At 47.2% G+C, this 16,328-nt stretch overlaps 2 protein-coding genes across 4 annotated transcripts; both read right to left on the bottom strand.

Annotated features, from left to right (window-relative positions):
* Window positions 1-314: 314 nt before the first annotated feature.
* Window positions 315-6,583, bottom strand: SELENOS (selenoprotein S). 3 transcript variants are annotated; one of them, XM_062000353.1, is made up of 6 exons: window positions 6,411-6,583; window positions 6,139-6,273; window positions 4,341-4,447; window positions 3,197-3,286; window positions 3,026-3,101; window positions 315-1,112 (listed from the first exon to the last, which is right to left on the bottom strand). In XM_062000353.1, the coding sequence occupies exons 1-6, from the start codon at window positions 6,493-6,495 to the stop codon at window positions 1,033-1,035; spliced, it is 573 nt and encodes a 190-aa protein (XP_061856337.1). In that variant the 5' UTR covers window positions 6,496-6,583; the 3' UTR covers window positions 315-1,032. The 3 variants fall into 3 exon arrangements, with proteins under 3 accessions (XP_061856337.1, XP_061856336.1, XP_061856338.1); XM_062000352.1 differs by having other exon boundaries at window positions 3,023-3,101; window positions 6,411-6,581; XM_062000354.1 differs by lacking the exon at window positions 315-1,112 and adding an exon at window positions 1,119-2,921 and having other exon boundaries at window positions 3,023-3,101.
* A 233-nt stretch (window positions 6,584-6,816) lies between these two features.
* Window positions 6,817-13,504, bottom strand: SNRPA1 (small nuclear ribonucleoprotein polypeptide A'). The gene is made up of 9 exons (XM_062000299.1): window positions 13,344-13,504; window positions 12,621-12,768; window positions 11,653-11,731; window positions 11,261-11,307; window positions 10,447-10,549; window positions 9,425-9,504; window positions 8,108-8,183; window positions 7,600-7,693; window positions 6,817-7,017 (listed from the first exon to the last, which is right to left on the bottom strand). The coding sequence occupies exons 1-9, from the start codon at window positions 13,423-13,425 to the stop codon at window positions 6,959-6,961; spliced, it is 768 nt and encodes a 255-aa protein (XP_061856283.1). The 5' UTR covers window positions 13,426-13,504; the 3' UTR covers window positions 6,817-6,958.
* Between the last annotated feature and the right edge of the window lie 2,824 nt (window positions 13,505-16,328).

Here is a 16,328-nt window from a genome sequence, read left to right as displayed (position 1 = left end):
TTCAGCAGCACTTACTGGGAGTGGGGAAGTAAATGGGGAGTTTCGTTTTTCAGACTTGGGACAACTTGCCTTGGTCTTAACCTGAAGCAGATTCTTCTAAAATCATGATCTGGAACACAGAACACCCAAATCAACTATAAGTGTTAAAAGCCAAAAAAGAACACCTGAAGAAACCCTTTTGTTTACTGGAGGTAGTAAAACGAAAATCGTTTAATTTCATCTCTCACCTTGCTTTATACACATTTATTGCACTAGAATATATGCATTCTATAGAAAACAATGCTGTAGAAAACCACAAGGTCTTAAATACTAGATTACTTGTTTGCAATTATATTTAATAATTAACATTATTTTGATTTTACAAAGCAGTTGAAATAATAATAATAAAAAATAACAATAGCAAGAACCCACCCCATCTGCTGTCTAGCATCAGTGATCCTCACTGGTTTGTTCACCATTTATAAGGACAACATCATGCAAGGTAGCTTGTCACAGAGACTTCTGCAGTAACTGGCCCTCAGTGCAAATCCGTGGTGTTTGTCAGTTCATCTGAGTTTTTTTAATCTCTGAAAATCCCTCCTCTTACAATTCAAGGTATCTGTTAATGACAATATTCTTCCCCTCTGAAGTACCTTCCAGCCAAATGTGGTAACACACATCTGAGGATGCTAAATACTCTCACTTTACAGAGGAAAACTGAGCATAGATAACTAAACTTGCCTAAGGCCAGACTGTGCAGTAAAATCCAGATCTCACCTTGGCTAAAGACTATGCTTCCTCTCTACAGAAGGGAAATTCACTGATTACACTGGAATTGTTTCCTCCTTCATCGTCTCTAAGAGGACCAGGCATTCTTCTTGGGTGCTATCACTTCTGCATTGCTATTTGGAAATGGTGTGTATCTGTTCTCGAAGCTAAGCCCTGCACTGAGCCCAGTGCCAAAGGAGTCGGTGTGACATGCAAACTGGTAGGCAGGCAGACAGTGGGTAAGATCAAGCCTGCTAGTGCCATGAGACACTAGGGATGTTAACCTCAGCCGCCCGCCGACGGGCCTCTCCGCCCTGGTCTCCAGGAACAAGTTCCACCTCCTTCTCCAGACAGGGGGTTATAGCCTAGAAATACAGAGGAGAAATACATCATATAAATATTTGTCCTCAACAGGCCCTCACCAAACACACACAAAAAAAGAAATCTCACAATTCTTTGCACCTTGTTTGTACTTAGTACACAGGCAGCATTTTAAGCAGAGAAACCATCCAGATGGTTTATTTGTGTAGTGCTAAGAGTAAAAGCCATGGGAAAACACTCGTGTTCTAATTTGATGAATTCAGATTAAAGTGAAATTAATTACCATTTAATTTCTCTAAGTCTGTACTAAAGCTTTAATGCAGCTCTGCAGAGTAAACAGAGCAGTAAGAGTAACTCTTACAGTAAACTCTGTGTACTGTTCTCTGAGGGAACAGTCTCCTAATAGAGACTTAAAATACTCTTTTATTCCAGTCCTGCAAGGAAGGGAAATTCTGAAGGTCAAGAGGTAGAAATGCTCATTACTACATTTTAAAGGCTTTGAAAAGGTAAGTTTACACAGTAAGGCAAACAGATCCTTCAGCTGAACCTCCTCATGCCCTAAGTACAGTCAACTTATTTTACGAGTATGTACTCTGAAAGATACAACTTGGCAAATGTCCTCAATTTGTTCTGTCCAAGGCCAAGAAAAAGACAACTGAAAACCTGTCAGCATTTCTAACCAAGCAGGTTTCAAAGCAACCTGTTCCACTGAAACTTCAAGCATCACCTCCATCTTTTAAGTTTGTTTTTCTCAGACTAGCCAAGTTTCGCTTTCTAGCTTAATTCAGCAGCTGAACAGTGCAGATGGCTCTTTCACTTCATGCTGATGTATACCTCATGAGAAGATCAGAGGCCTCTAATTCTACAATCTGTCACTTAAGCCAAGATTTTGCTCAGGACAAAACTAGGACAGGTAGCACCTGGAAGGGTACCTCAACCCAGATGCCCTGACCTTGGTTCTCAGCACAGCTATTACCCAGCATTACTCGTCTCCCACTGCCATGAGTATCCTAAGAGCTAGAAAAGATATTTGACAGCATCACCACACAGTAAATTGATTGGTCACTTCCTTCAGATGTTGCCAACAACTGTCAGCACAAATATTCAAAGCAGAAATTTCAACCCTGCACTATTATTGATGTTGAATATGTTTAATTTAGAATCTTCACATTTCATATTTAATCAAGTGACTTAGTGCTGCACCCTAAGTGAGTTTCTCATTTAGTCTAATATGATTGAGGCTGCCTAGATGATCCTCTCCACGATGGAAAACTGTAATTAAAATATTACACCCAAATTAGTGCTTGCAGGCATGGCACAGCCTGTTTGAACAGCTGGGAGATGAAATGCAACTATGTAAGGCCAGGGAAAGCCATGGGTCCATCAAGATAACTTCAGTGGTTGATAGCAACATTAATGCTAAGACTTTGGTGGTTTGCAAGACTTGATAACAGCTTATACATCTGCAGAGTTTACATATTTCATAGGTCATTACCATGACAGCTGATAAATAAGGTCACATTTACATCGCAAAGTCTGGCATCTGCCTGAATCTATGTAATACAAAGCAAATCATCTGCATTTACTTGGTACTACAGGTGATTGGAAGACAGATCAGATATTCAATGACAGGACTTTTACAATGACGGAGGAGGGATCCCACAAATATGGTAAGAAATCGCCCTTTTGAGTCACAAAAAAACTCAGTAAATTGTGACAGAAGCATTTACAAGAACACTGAAATGCTGTTTTCCTGGGGAAAAGCACCACAGAAACTTCCTGCTAGGTTTAGCAAAGCAGGCCACGCTCTCAGAGGTAAAAAGTTCATTCATAAGGCATATTTTGTTTCCTCCCTGAAAAAGCAGAAAAACAATACATGCCAATGACTATGTATGCAGCTGGATAAGTGCTCTGCTCTTCAAGCTCAGGGTATCTTTAGGATTTTGTTACTTACCACCTCCTCGCAAGGGCTTTTTGTTAGGTTTCGATTTTGGGACTGCTGAGGAGGTGGAGGCACCAGCTTCTACTTCCTCCTGTTCACAAAAGCAAAAGTTACTCAGAATTCAATCAACCTGAATTTCAGTTCATCATGTGAACGTAATTGTCACCTGATTAACATGGTTGTTACCTGATTCAGCTTCAGGTTTCCTTTATAGCTTTTTCCTTCTTGCATGCTTTCCCACATTGCTATCTTCTGTCTTCGCTTCTCTTCTTCAAGCTAAGGGACAAATCCAGGAGAGGCAAGGTTATGATTTCCAAACAGAATCACCAGTGCTACAGAAACAACTACAACAGACTCATCAAAAACCAAGGGATCTCTCTTCATCTGATGCAGTATCTCCAAGCTTATGGAAGCATTTACTTTTCTAAACACCCACAGAACAACCTCCTCAATATCTACAGACTATGTCTGCAGCTTCTTTTGCCCACTTGATGCTTTAAAGTATGTTAAAAGTAAAACAGATTCAAGTGGCAAGTTTAAATCCTGTGTTTATAAAGAGTACTGAGTAAAGAATATTGCATGTGACAGTAATTTAACACACAAAGTAGGACTCTACAGAAGAAAATGTGGTTTTCAAATGAACAAGATGGCCAGCTACATATTTGCATCCCAATGCACGTTATCAAGAGTTCTCCCAGCTTTCCCCTACAGCAATGTATCTAAACAAGCAGATAAATTAATGTTAAAGTCAGACTGTCTTCTTCTCAACAAACAGAAAAAAAAAAAAAGGTAGCTGCTCCATCCAGTCCAAGAAAGCAAAGTTCCCTGAGTCCAAGTACACCAGACCTAGATCTTCTACACAGTGGTTATTTTCTTCCACACACTGACTTTTCACTACTCTTGAAGCACCAACTACAAACTAAGGCCCAAATGTACCTGACTGTGAAAGTAAAACCAAAAGAAAAGCTGGGATATGAGCCATATTATTGCTGTGCTGATGGCAGCCACTTTTCTACGCTGCCCCACAGAGCAATAATCCATTCCTTGTTATCTCCAGCTGGAGTTCAAACCCTGTTCAATTCCAGCAATGCTAACCCATGTTTCTAAGAACTTACATTTGCCATTAGAACAGAAAATACATATATGCAGTAGTAAAGTTGATCTAAACATCAGTAAATCCCCTCCCAGCCACTCACTGTGCATGTAACTGTCCACAGAGAGCAAGTGTCTTACTCTTCTGGTATCTAGTGTGGAATAAACCCTTCTAGAACAGCAGCAAAGTACTTGATGACAAATTTATGAGATAAGGAAAGAAAAGCTCTCTTGTTACCTGTCTTTGTTTTTCTTTGTATTTTTCTGCTTGTGCATTCAACTCTTCTTGCATCCTGAGGCGAGCTGCTGCCAAAGCTTCCTGCCTCCTTACCACCATCTCGGGTTCTAGGAAATCAGGAAAGCGTTTGCAAAGCTATTCCAAATGAATTCCAGACAGTGTTTTCAAATAACTGCAATAAGGAAAGGCTTGCATCTCTCCCTGCAGCTGTTTTGCTGAAAAATCACAGCTCAAGTTCAGTTTCCAGCTAATCTCTTACAGTAACTTCTATGCTGATTTTAATTTCATAACATCCTTGTATTTTTAGAGCAATTACTTTAATGGGATTTTCATGAATAAGGACACTGATGAAACAAACCCATACAAAAAGAGAAAATTCACATTTCTAGGACATTTACTTCTATGTCTGAGGGATTTGTTTGATGCAAATACTTTCAGAATCACAGAATCTTAAGGGTTGGAAGGGACCTCAAAAGCTCATCCAGTGCAACCTCCCTGCCAGAGCAGGACCACCTAGAGTAGGTCACACAGGAACTCATCCACGTGTGTTTGGAATGTCTCCAGAGAAGGGAGACTCCACAGCCCATCTGGGCAAGGATCCCTTTTTTAGCCAGAGAACTTCTTTTACACAGAAGCATGAGGCATCCAGCCCACATTCACTCCCACTCTTGGCAACTGGTTTAGTTATGGCAATGAAGCAGTGGCAGGGTTCACATGCTCCATCAGCAGAGAAATTGCTTACAAATATCACACATATCTGAAGTGAAAACTGGCAAGCTCAGAAAATCCACACTGAATCACCATATCTCTTCATGGCTGGTCTTTAGAAGTTAAAAGAAACATGATACCTCCACAAAGGCAAACATTGCCCTCTTTTTTCCCCAGGAGCTGATGTATCTCCACATTTGTTTGTCTCTACCTTTGCTACCATCTAGTGATGCCTAGGTAAAAAAAAACCCCTTTCAGTAATTTCATTTCAGAGGCAGTTTTAGCAATTAAATCAAGGTTTAATTTGCATTACAAAAGAAGTCCAGTAGGATAAGAGCAAGTAAGTGATATTTTCTGGTGCCTCACGTTCTGCCATGGTACCATCTGAATCGGTGTCAAGCACTTAAGTGTTTTGGCAGATACATAAACACAGCCTGTGCTTTAAGGCAGCAACTCTCCCAAACGAGGCAGGATCATGACTGTGTACAATTCCCAGCCTATGCCACACTGGGAAGATAAGACAGACAAGAGGTAGGTACACCCCAAATGTACACAATCCTGCTAGAATAGGAACTGTGATGGAATAAAATTAAAGGAGAGATGCTGAATATCAAAAAATAATATTATTAATAAGAAGATTTTTTTTTGCCAGCATTCAGATTTGGATGTTTGGGATTTAACAAGTCTAAAAGTTATTTGTTAACTGACCACAGCTGATTTTAACCACCATTCTCTCAGCTCCTGTACTACCAAACACCAACTGCACTGCCTCTCCTTCATTCCCAATCATGTTATTCTGGGGCACAATCCTTCCTTGACAACCTTTTAAATTAAAAACACGTCTTTTGGCCCAACCTTTCTCCAGTGATCTCTCCAGTAACACAATCTTTCCTAGGCCTAAATGGTTACCCTGAGTATCATCCATCATTAAAAGCCCTCAGAACTGAATCTCTTTCTTAGTCGTTATGAAGTAAAGACCTTGTGCATGTGGATCTGAGCAGCGGTCTCACATCCCAGCGCTAGCAGGAAACCAGAAGAGCCGCAAGCAGCAGCCTAGAGAGCTCTGAAGAGTAAGCCGAGATTTACTCACCCACAGCTGCGTCAGCTGCGCCCGGCCGGCTGCTCGGCCTGGCCGCCAAGCTCTGCGATACCTTCTGCACGAGGAGATAGATGAGGACTGCGGCCAGCACAATGTACCAGCCATAGCTGGACAGCAGGGAGCCCACTGGCAGGGAGACAAGCCGTAGGTGAGAGCAGGCCGCGGGGGATGGAGCCCACCCAGCCAGGAGCCACAATGCCCAGGCGGGACCCAACTCGGCCCCCTCAGCCCCGCCCCGTCCACCGCCAGCCCGGGCCCCTCACCCGTGTGCTGCAGGAAGTCGAGCCCGCGGGGGCCCAGAGGCGCCTGCCCCGGGCCCGGCGCGGGGCCGCCACCTTCCAGCTCCATCCCGCAGCCCGACCGCCGCCTCACGTCCGGGAGCCGCCCCGCGCGCCTCCCGCCTCGGCCTCAGCCACCTCACGGCCAGGCAACCAACCAGCACGCGAGGATCCCCTCCCCGCCAGCCAATGGGAAGCTGGCAACGCCTCAAGAGGGTGACACCACGACTCCGCGGACCAATGAGAAGAGGGAAAAGGCGCAAGCGAGCCAATCAGAGTAGGCGGAGAGGGCTCCTCCCGCTCCCGCCCGGTGCCCTCAGCCGCCACGGCAGCCCGTCCCCTCCAGTCCCGCCCCGCTCCGCCGGCGAACGGGACGCGGCACCACGGGAAGAAAAAGGAAACGTTCGTTTATTGAACGCCGAAATGCGCCAGGACAGGGTACGGGGAGCAGCGGCTGCCCGCGGCGGGGAGCACAGCCCAGGAGAGGGAAGGGCTCTGTGGGGAGCAGGATGGATGCCGGGCCCCACCAGGGCCTAGGAGCCATTGGGGACCGTGTCTTCCTCCATTTCTTCCTCAGCGTCCTCCGACGGGCCTGGAAGGGTTTAGAGCAAGTGTCAGTTTGCTTTCCCACACGGGTGGGGATGTAGTAACCTGAACTCTCAATAGCACAGAAAGGAAAATCTACGTAGTGCAAACCTACAGCAAATCATGGAATCATTTCAGCTGGAAGAGACCTTTAAGCTCATCGAGTCCAGCCTTTGTCCCAGCCCTATCAACCGCTAGACCATTTCCCTCAATGCAACATCCACCCTCTCTGAAACTCCTCCAGGGATGGTGACTCCACCTCCTCTCCAGGCAGGCTGAAATAAGTGATGGTTCCAGTCTGCAGTCATGATTCACCATCAAGGATGAGCTGTTTGGTGTTGGCCAATCCGGCTCTCAGGAAGTCCAAGTAATGGCTCTGATCTGCCCTCCCCTGGCCAGGCAGACAGTGTGCCCATTACAGAGTAGTCCACAGTCATTCTGCTGTGATACTCATCTTAAACAGCATTTTCAACGCCCTGTTGTGGTGCTTCTGAGGTAACTCTACTGAGATCACATAAAGCATTCAGGGAAGCAATGAGGAGAGGTAGATTCTGGTTGGGCAACAAAACTAATAGAAGTAGAGAGTGACCTGATTTCCGTTCTCTGCCAGGGATCTGCCCAGCCTGCAGTAAGCCTTTCAGTCGCTCCACTTCGGCCAGAGTTGTGGCATTTGCTATAGCAGTCTAAAAAACAGATACATGAACACTATGAATCTTGACATACAGTATGCCAGTCTGTTTAGAATTAACATCAGAACAAGCTGAGGTTTTTCCCCCCCTGTTAAGTGATGCTCAGCTTCTGCAGACAGTTCTACAAAATTCTAGTTCTAGTGACAAACCCCAATCTCACTTCCCTGATTAAATGAGGTCCCAGTTCTATACCCTGGGAGAACTTGAAGCTCAGACCAGCACTTCAGATCTCACAAAATAGGTATGCCATAACAAGAGAAATTACAGGAAAAGCACCTGAAACAAAGTTAGGAGACACTATTCATATGAACAGAGGTTGTGAGGAGGAAGGAAGTGTTTGTTCAGTTCATATCCACGTCTGATTTTCTCCCCCACTTTTGCCTATGTGTGCTGTCCTGACTTACTCACCTTTATGGCCTCCACATCCCCTGGGGATGGCCCAGCTTTCTTTTTGTCAGTTGGCAAACCAGCACCTGGATTGAAGCTTCAAAGGAAAAATAAAGACTTGTTAGACTTCTTGAAGAACACTTGCTTCTCTAACTTCCAAACTAGGTTTGGAAGCATTTAATTCAATCAAGTGTAGTATCTTATCTTTGTTAACAAACTGATACAGTGAAGAGTTGTCTCCTTCAGAAACACCAGCAATGTGTCCTTGCTGTCCCATTTCCCTCCCCACCTTTTCATCTGCTCATAAACAGGCAGACCTTAACTTTATGAATTAAGCAGCTGACAAAAGCTATTTGATTTGGATGTTGTTGAACACTCAGTTGCTCTGTCACCACTACAAAAGCTGGGTGGATAAAAAAGAGGAACCAAAACTGTTCTCACATGTCTGATGTGACATTACAACTGCCCATACTAAAGCCTACACTGGATGTAATCAAGACTTAAAAGATTACCTGCTGCTGTTTTAAGAAAAATCTGGAGTATATGAAAATGGATGTTACTGACTAATCAGCTGGAAAGGACTTCCTGAAGTGCTGATCCAGCATCAGAGTGCTGCATCCTCTTTTGCAGCCACAGAAAGATTTTCGTCAGATGTTTATTGAGCTATTTATTTACTTCAATCACATAATTGTTCTAGAATGATTACAGATCCGAACCCCTTTCCACTCCCAAACTAGAGCTAGAGGCCATCTATTACAGTTTGAAATGTTCAAGATATTTCACTTTAGCTGTGACTTTGGCAATGCTGTTACCACAGATGATCTGAGTTTTGATTTCCAAATAGGCTGATGAAACATTAAACAAAACACGTGACGTACCACTCAACAATTGAACGAAATTAAACATGTATTTGTCATAGCTTAACTGAAGATTTTCACCTGCATTTAGCCTCCTAACTACAGATTTTCCAGTTTATATTCCCTGGCAAAACAAGAAGGTTTTAGTTACTCATCATCTAGGGGTATAAAAACCCTCAAACCAAAATAAACACCAGCAGTTAAATTTAAACAAAAGGAGAAAACCCCAAATGAAGGTTTCCTGCTTGTTGAATTAAATCAATCCACCCTGACCAAACATCTCTTTCAAGAATATTTCTGAGATATATTCACCACCATCCAAAACCTGGGATGCTTGGGCAAGGCACTTCTGGCTACCAAAGCTTTTAAGACACGCTGCCAGCGGCTGATAGTTGACTGCCTCCTGCTGCAGCCAAAGGAAGTGGTGTTTCTGAAGGAGAATGCCAGTGTAAATTTGATTCATTTGGTTTTTTAATCTTACGTTTTTGTTCTCCTGGCAATATCCTTTGCAAGCTGTGCACCCCGTTTGCCCTTGAACATTTTCTCTGCTTCCTGTCGCTCCTACAGCGATACCACACACACAAAGTTAATTCAGGAACATTGCAGTTTGCAAAGCTTCTGCCTTTGCAAAGAAAAATGCTTTGGCTCAGCTTCATCAGTGAACATTGGTAAGTGGAGACCAGATGGAAGAACAAGCACACAAACATTGCCCAAACACTCAAGACACAAGATTTATCAACCTAGTGCTTGTAAAAGGAAGAACTCTTTCCCACACTCATCTTCACTGAGAGCAGAGTTCTGTTGCGACTGCTCATTTTTTCTCTAGAGGACTGTCTTACTACCAACACCAGAAAAAGCAGGACCACCAGGATGATCAGGGGACTGGAACATCTTCCTTATGAGGAAAGGCTGCAGGACCTGGGCTGTTTAGTCTGGAGGAAACTAAGGGGGGGATCTCATTACAAATATCTCAGTGGTGGGTGTCAGGAGGTTGGGGCATCATTTTTTCCGTTGTATCCAGTGACAGGACAAGGGGCAATGGATAGAAGCTGGAACATAAAAAGTTCCACTAAACACAAGGACAAATTCCTTTGGTGGTGAGATGAGCCCTGTCCCAGGCTGCCCAGGGAGGGTGTGGAGGCTCCTTCTCAGGAGGTTTCCAAAGCCACCTGGACACGTTCCTGTGTGACCTGATCTAGGTGGACCTGCTTTAGCAGGAGGGTTGAACTACATCATTCTCTAAAGTTCCCTTCCATCCCGTAACATTCTATGATTCTATAAACAAGTAGAGGTGGTAAAACTTAATTAAACATAATTAAACAAACTATATCCTTAACAGAACAAAACCATGAAAGAAAGTGTTTTAGAGGCACTTTATGACACAGTCTCAACAACATTTACAACCATGGCAAAAAGGTCACTGTCACTGCTGAATTTTTGGGAATGTAATGAGAAAAGAAGAGAGTATTCATCTCGTGCTGAATCAGAAGAAAGGAGACTTACTTTGAGTTTCACTTTTTGAAAATCCAGCACTCTGACCTGGGGGACTTTGTGGATGACATATAATCTGTAATGCTTCTTATTTGTTACAGGATTCCTTAAAATGCTTCAAAGTAAAGAAAGATTATAAAGAGGTTCTTAATAGAAAATATTTTAAAATACACTTACATTAAAATACATTCCTATCCTTGTACCTCCTGCTACAACAGACAACAAGACCATTAAATAAGCCCAGTGACAGTGTTCTTCGATATTATGAGAACTACACTAAAATCCTGCACTTCATTTTCTCAATTAAGTAGATTTTATTGGAGGAGAACATAGAGAAAAACCTCTAAATAGTATTAAAAAAAAGGAAGAATAACTACACTGTCACATTTGCTACTTGGACACTGATCAACTGAAAAATCATGGGACGAATTGGGGTTTTTTTGCCTCTCACACCAAATGCACGTTACTGAAAAGTCAGTGTTTACATGCCCTTGAAAGTGTTTCCTAACAACAGTTTTAACCTTTAGTTTTTCTGTTTTTTAAAGGTGTGGGTTACTTTGATGCTTGCAGATTGGTTTACAGAGATGTTACACCTCATCAGTCCAACAGTCTGCCACTAATATAAAGCCTCACCCTTTAAATACCTTTGAATAAATTCAGGTATTTCTCAAGCACGGCAGAAACATTGTTTGTTGATTCAATTTTTAGGCATAAAGACTGTGTCACAGCTCATAAGGAGAAAATTCCAAATGAAAGACAAGAGCCAGGCCAGCAGCAGAGCTCAAACAGCAACAAAAGAGAAGCTTTTCTCTTCAAGGATACATACCTCAGGTACGTCAAGGACTTGATAGTTGACAACGGATCCAGTTCACCCTACGTAATGGGAACACATAAGTCTATTTAGTGAAAAAAACCCCCTACACACAGTTGAAAACAAAGTTCCTGAACCTGTATCTACTTTAGAGACCAATCCTAATTGGTCCTAATTAGAATTACTGCAATTAGCTTAACAGGAAACCCATTTTGTGACTGTTGTTCCGCTGCATGCTGCAAATTATGTTCATTACACTAAATACCCCACCAACTACTAACAAACCCATGTGACGTGACCCTAAAGAACCACTACCAAAAGCATCCAATGCTATTCTCAAGAAAAAAAGGTTAATCCGAAAGATGACAAACACCAAATTTAAGCTTGTTTAGGTTTATCCTGCTTACCAGTTCAGCAATGTTGTTGTTGGTAAGGACCAGCTCGGTCAGGCTGGGCAGAGCCTGTTCAAGGTTTTCACCAATCCGACTAAAGAGGAACAAAAAACCCAAAGGTTTAACCTAGCCCAGAAATTAGCAATGGGGAAAAGACAGAGAAACACAACAGCACAGAGGATCTCCCTGTAAAACAATCCAGTCTGCCACTGGCAGAGGTTTGAGATAGCATCCACTGCAATACTTTTTCTAATAAAGCTGGCAAAAAATGCTGTCCTATGCAGCCAGGCTGAGAGAGTTGGGGTTGTTCACCCTGGAGAAGGCTCCAGAGACACAGCAGCCTTCCAGTTGCTACAGGAAAGCTGGAGAGGGACTTTTTACAAGGGCCTGTAGTGACAGCACACTGAGTAATGGCTCCAAACTGAAAGAGAAGAGATTTAGATGTGCTCTCAGAAAGAAGTTCTTTCCTGTGAGGGACACGAGAGCCTGGGATAGGTTGCCCAGAGAGGCCGTGACTGCCCCATCCCTGGAAGTGTTCAAGGGCAGGATGGAGCAACATGGTCTAGTGGAAAGTGTCTCTGCCCATGGCAGGGGCACTGAAATGAGATAAGCTTTAAGGTCTTTTCCAATTCAAACTACATTACGATTCTATGCCAAATACCAGCCATCACAGTGAGAGTATGAGGTGCCACACTAGACTCATGTTCGTTCACTTGCAAGTATCTCTTAATTTCTTGTATTTATAGGGACAAGTACTGAAATTCAAACTTCCAGCTAAATTCCAAACTCTGCATCACGTTGTCCTGTCTGAGAAATGATGACTGAGTGAGGCAGGGCCTCTCAGTGCTCAGTGAAAATTGTATTTTCCATGAAACAAACACTTGTACACGCACTCAGCACTGAAACACACACACACACAAATTTCTCCCAAGAGTATTTCCCTCTGCCCCAGGGTCCCATCTGGCCAAAATACAACCACTTACCAAATCCTATTGTTATTCATCAGAAGAGTTTTCAGCCTCCTCAACAGGGGAAATCCATCCAGTTTACGGATCTCATTGTCTGAGAAATCAATTGCATCGAACTGGTCCAGAGTGGCACCCAAGTTCTCAATAACAGGGATTTTATAGCCTAGGGAGAGAGTGTGAGTCAGGAATTAGATGGTGCCCACGGGACAGCAGAGCAAAGTAAGAGACAGAGTGTGCAGGGAGCGTTATCTGGATGGACTGAGGATGCAGATAAGCCTCAGCCAAAACACCTCCGGGACGGACTCTTCCCCACACCATGCACAGACCAAACTCTCTGCCTGGAAGCCAACAGCCCCCACAGCCTTTTCAAAGCATCGCTTTCCACCCCCCTCAGCAAACACCCCAGCTCTTTCCCTGCCTGCGTCCCCTCAGCCCAAATCCACCTTCGTGGCACATCCCTCGTGTGTCTCATCACCGCCGGCTCCTCCGTTTCCTCACATTCCCCTTCCATTCCGCCCCCTCAACACCGCTTCTGCTTCCCTTGCCACTGCAGCCTCTCCAACCCCCTCGGCCACTGCAGGCTCCTCCGGCAATCACCCCCGCGGCTTCTCCCGTCCAGCTGCAGCCCCTCCCGCTAGTGCAGCCTTAAGCCCTCAGGCCGCAGCTCCCCCGGCAGGCCCCTTCCCGCCTCCCGGCACCGCGCTTCCCCCTAGCTGGAGCCCCGCCGAGCCCGCGCACCGCGCAGGTCGAGCTCGCGGTCGCGGACGGCGTTGGTGTACTGAGCCGCCTGCTCGATGAGCTCCGCCGTCAGCTTCACCATCTCGCCGGGCCGAGCCGCGCCGCCCGCTCAGCTCCGCTCCCCGCCGCGCCGCACAGCACCGCCGCCACCAGGCCGCCACAAGCCCAACCCGCCGAGCGCCGAGCCGCGCCAGGCCGCCTAGCCGAGCGCCGAGGCAGCGAGTGAGCGGGCACCGCCTCCACCGCCGGCCCGGGCAGCCCCAGCCCCGGATCCACCCCGGGCCCAGGCCGGGCCTCGTCAGATTGTCCCGCGGGTGCTGCGCCCTGACTGGGAGCAGGGAGAGTTCTGCCGGTGCCCTGACAGGCTGTCATTGAATCATAGAATCGTCTTAGTGAAAAGCCCTTGAAGCTGCTGCAGTCCAAGCCCTGCCCTCACCCTGCCCAGCCCAGCACTAACCCACGGCCCTCAGCACCTCAGCTCCGTGGCTTTGGGATCCCTCCAGGGCTGGGCACTCCCCCAGCTCCCTGGGCAGCCTGGCACAGGGGCTGACACCCCTCTCAGGGAAACAGTTCTGCCTCAGCTCCAATCTCAGCCTCCCCTGGGGCAACCTGAGCCCGTTTCCTCTTGTCCTGTCATTCATTACTGGGGAGAAGGCAGCAGAGACCGACCCCCAGCTCCCTGCAGCCTCCTGTCAGGGAGCTGCACAGAGTGCTCCTGTCTCCCCTCAGCCTCCTCTTCTCCAAGCTGAACACTCTTATTCCCTCAGCCCCTCCCCAGTACACTTGTGCTCCAGCCCCTTCCTCAGCTCCGCTGCCCGGCTCTGGCCACGCAGCAGCCCCTCAGTGTCCCTGTGGCAGTGAGTGAGGGGCCCAGCACTGAGCACAGCCCTGGAGCTGCAGCCTCCCCAGGGCCCAGCACAGGGGACAATCCCTGCCCTGCTCCTGCTGGCCACACTATTTCAGATCCCAGCCAGGATGTCCTTGGCCTTCTTTCCCACCTGGGCAGGCTGCTGGCTCCTATTCAGCTGCTGGAACCAACTCCCTCAGGCCCTTTCCCTCCAGCAGCTTTCCAGCCCCTCTGCCCCAGCCTGGAGCGGTGCCTGGGCTTGGACCCAGCATTTGATCTAGTTAAACCTCACCTGGCCTCGGCTCATCACCCTAGCCTGTCCTCCCCTGGCCTCGGTCCCCTCCTCGGCCTCACCCCCTGACGCGTTTTCAGAGTCATTCTCGGGTTGCCGCTGTCTAGCCGCTCTCCTCCGGGCACTGCGCTGCGGCAGCTCGTCGGCAGAGGGACCCGCTGTCCCGCTGTGCCGCTTCCCCCGGCAGAGCCGGCCGCAGCCGCAGCGGCGAGGCGGAGCTGAGGCTCCTGCACGCTCCGGGCGTCCTGCGGCCCACGGCCGGGCACGGGCAGCGCCGGCGCGGCCGCCAGCACGGGGTCCGAGCACAGCGATGTCACCAGCAACGGGGGCAGAGCAGCCTGGCACCCTCCTTCCTGCAGACGACTGGCACCAAGCGAGCTGCTTGCCTTTGGACAGAGTTGGCTGCTATGCCGTGTAGCTGGTGGGACTGTACTTGTTCAAACACATGCTGCTCCGTTCCTACTGTGCAGCCAGGACAGCCTCCTGCAACAGCTACAGCTCTTGGCGTTTTCTCTCCTCCATCCAAGCAGCACCTCAGGACACCGGGCTGCCCATAAACACCTTTCCCCCGCGGCATTTGAGATGGTTGCTCTGGCACTTCCATGTGCTTTCTTGGTCTCGGAGAAGCTGTGACATGCTGGGAACATGCCACAGGCTGCAGCATGACATTTACCCTTTGCCTGTGAGATAAAACATGCTTTCCAGTGTCACTACACCACCTCCTACCTGCTTGAGGGACTTGGAGAACAGCAAGGAAGAGCTGAGGGTAGCGCTGGGGGAGCTGAAATTTAGGTAGCCAGGCAGCTTCAAAGTAAAGCAGGTCATCGGGTTCAAGGCTGGCAGGCTGCCTGGCATCAGTGCTGGGCTACCCTGGCCGAGGCACTTGGCCTCACTGCCAGGGCTTGGCAGGCAGCAGCAGGGCTTTGCAGGGGAGGAAACTGGTGGACTACCAGGGATGTGATTTTGTTCCTGTACTCAGCACTGGTGAGGCAGTACTTCAAATACTGTGCTCAGTGTTGGGCCTCTCATTTCCAGAGGGACACTGAGGTGCTGGAGCATGTCCAGAGATGGGCACTGGAGCTCGGGAAGGGGCTGGAGCACCAGTCTGATGTGGAGTGGCTGAGGGAGCTGGGGTTGCTTAGTCAGGAGAAGGAGAAATTATCACTCTCTACAGCTATCCTCAAGGAGGTTACAGTGAGGAGGGGATCAGTCTCCGCTCCCAAATAATAAGTGACAGGACAAGAGGAAACAGCCTCAAGTTGCATCAGGGAAGGTTTAGATTGGAGCTGAGGCAAAACTGTTTCCCTGAGAGGGTTGTCAGCCTCTGTGCCAGGCTGCCCAGGGAGGTAGGGGAGTCCCCAGTCCTGGAGGGATCCCAAAGCCGTGGAGCTGAGGTGCTGAGGGCCGTGGGTTAGTGCTGGGCTGGGCAGGGTGAACTTAAAGGTCTTTTCCAACCTAAATGATTCTATGACTGACTACTCCCAGGTCCTAAAGCCTGCTGAATGTCACCAGGCCACTTCTCCTGTGGCCCTGGAGAAATATTTACCCATCCCTCAAGGCCCCCCAAGCACGATGAGGCAGAACAATTTCTGGACCCACTGCTATCAAGGGAATGAGCCATGACACTTGTATGAACTCAAGAAGATGTGACAACAGGTGAAATGCTGTGGCCACATTTGGCACCACCCAGGTATGGGTCTTTTGGGAGCATCTAGCAGCATCACCCTGAGTGACATTTGTCACACTAGAGGTGTCCCTGGGGCCAGGCAGATCCTGTGCTCCCTGCTTCAAAAACACCCTCACCAAAGCTGTATGGGAAAGCACGTAGTCAGGTTTTTATAACATC

The sequence above is a fragment of the Colius striatus genome, chromosome 7 (assembly GCF_028858725.1).
Source record: "Colius striatus isolate bColStr4 chromosome 7, bColStr4.1.hap1, whole genome shotgun sequence".
Lineage (NCBI taxonomy): Eukaryota > Metazoa > Chordata > Aves > Coliiformes > Coliidae > Colius > Colius striatus.
The sequence above is the reverse complement of the archived record's forward strand: the minus strand, read 5'-3'. Positions and strand labels throughout refer to the sequence as shown.

Excerpts from the sequence above, each read along its gene's own strand:
- SELENOS (XM_062000352.1), bottom strand. The coding sequence starts at position 6,495 with ATGGAGCTGGAAGGTGGCGGCCCCGCGCCGGGCCCGGGGCAGGCGCCT. Across the intron at positions 4,448-6,138 it reads CGCAGCTGACGCAGCTGTGG|AACCCGAGATGGTGGTAAGG; the intron begins GTGAGTAAATCT and ends CTGATTTCCTAG. Across the intron at positions 3,102-3,196 it reads GAAACCTGAAGCTGAATCAG|GAGGAAGTAGAAGCTGGTGC; the intron begins GTAACAACCATG and ends TTTTGTGAACAG.
- SNRPA1 (XM_062000299.1), bottom strand. The coding sequence starts at position 13,425 with ATGGTGAAGCTGACGGCGGAGCTCATCGAGCAGGCGGCTCAGTACACC. Across the intron at positions 9,505-10,446 it reads TTCAAAAAGTGAAACTCAAA|GAGCGACAGGAAGCAGAGAA; the intron begins GTAAGTCTCCTT and ends GTATCGCTGTAG. Across the intron at positions 7,018-7,599 it reads TGGCAGAGAACGGAAATCAG|GCCCGTCGGAGGACGCTGAG; the intron begins GTCACTCTCTAC and ends AAACCCTTCCAG.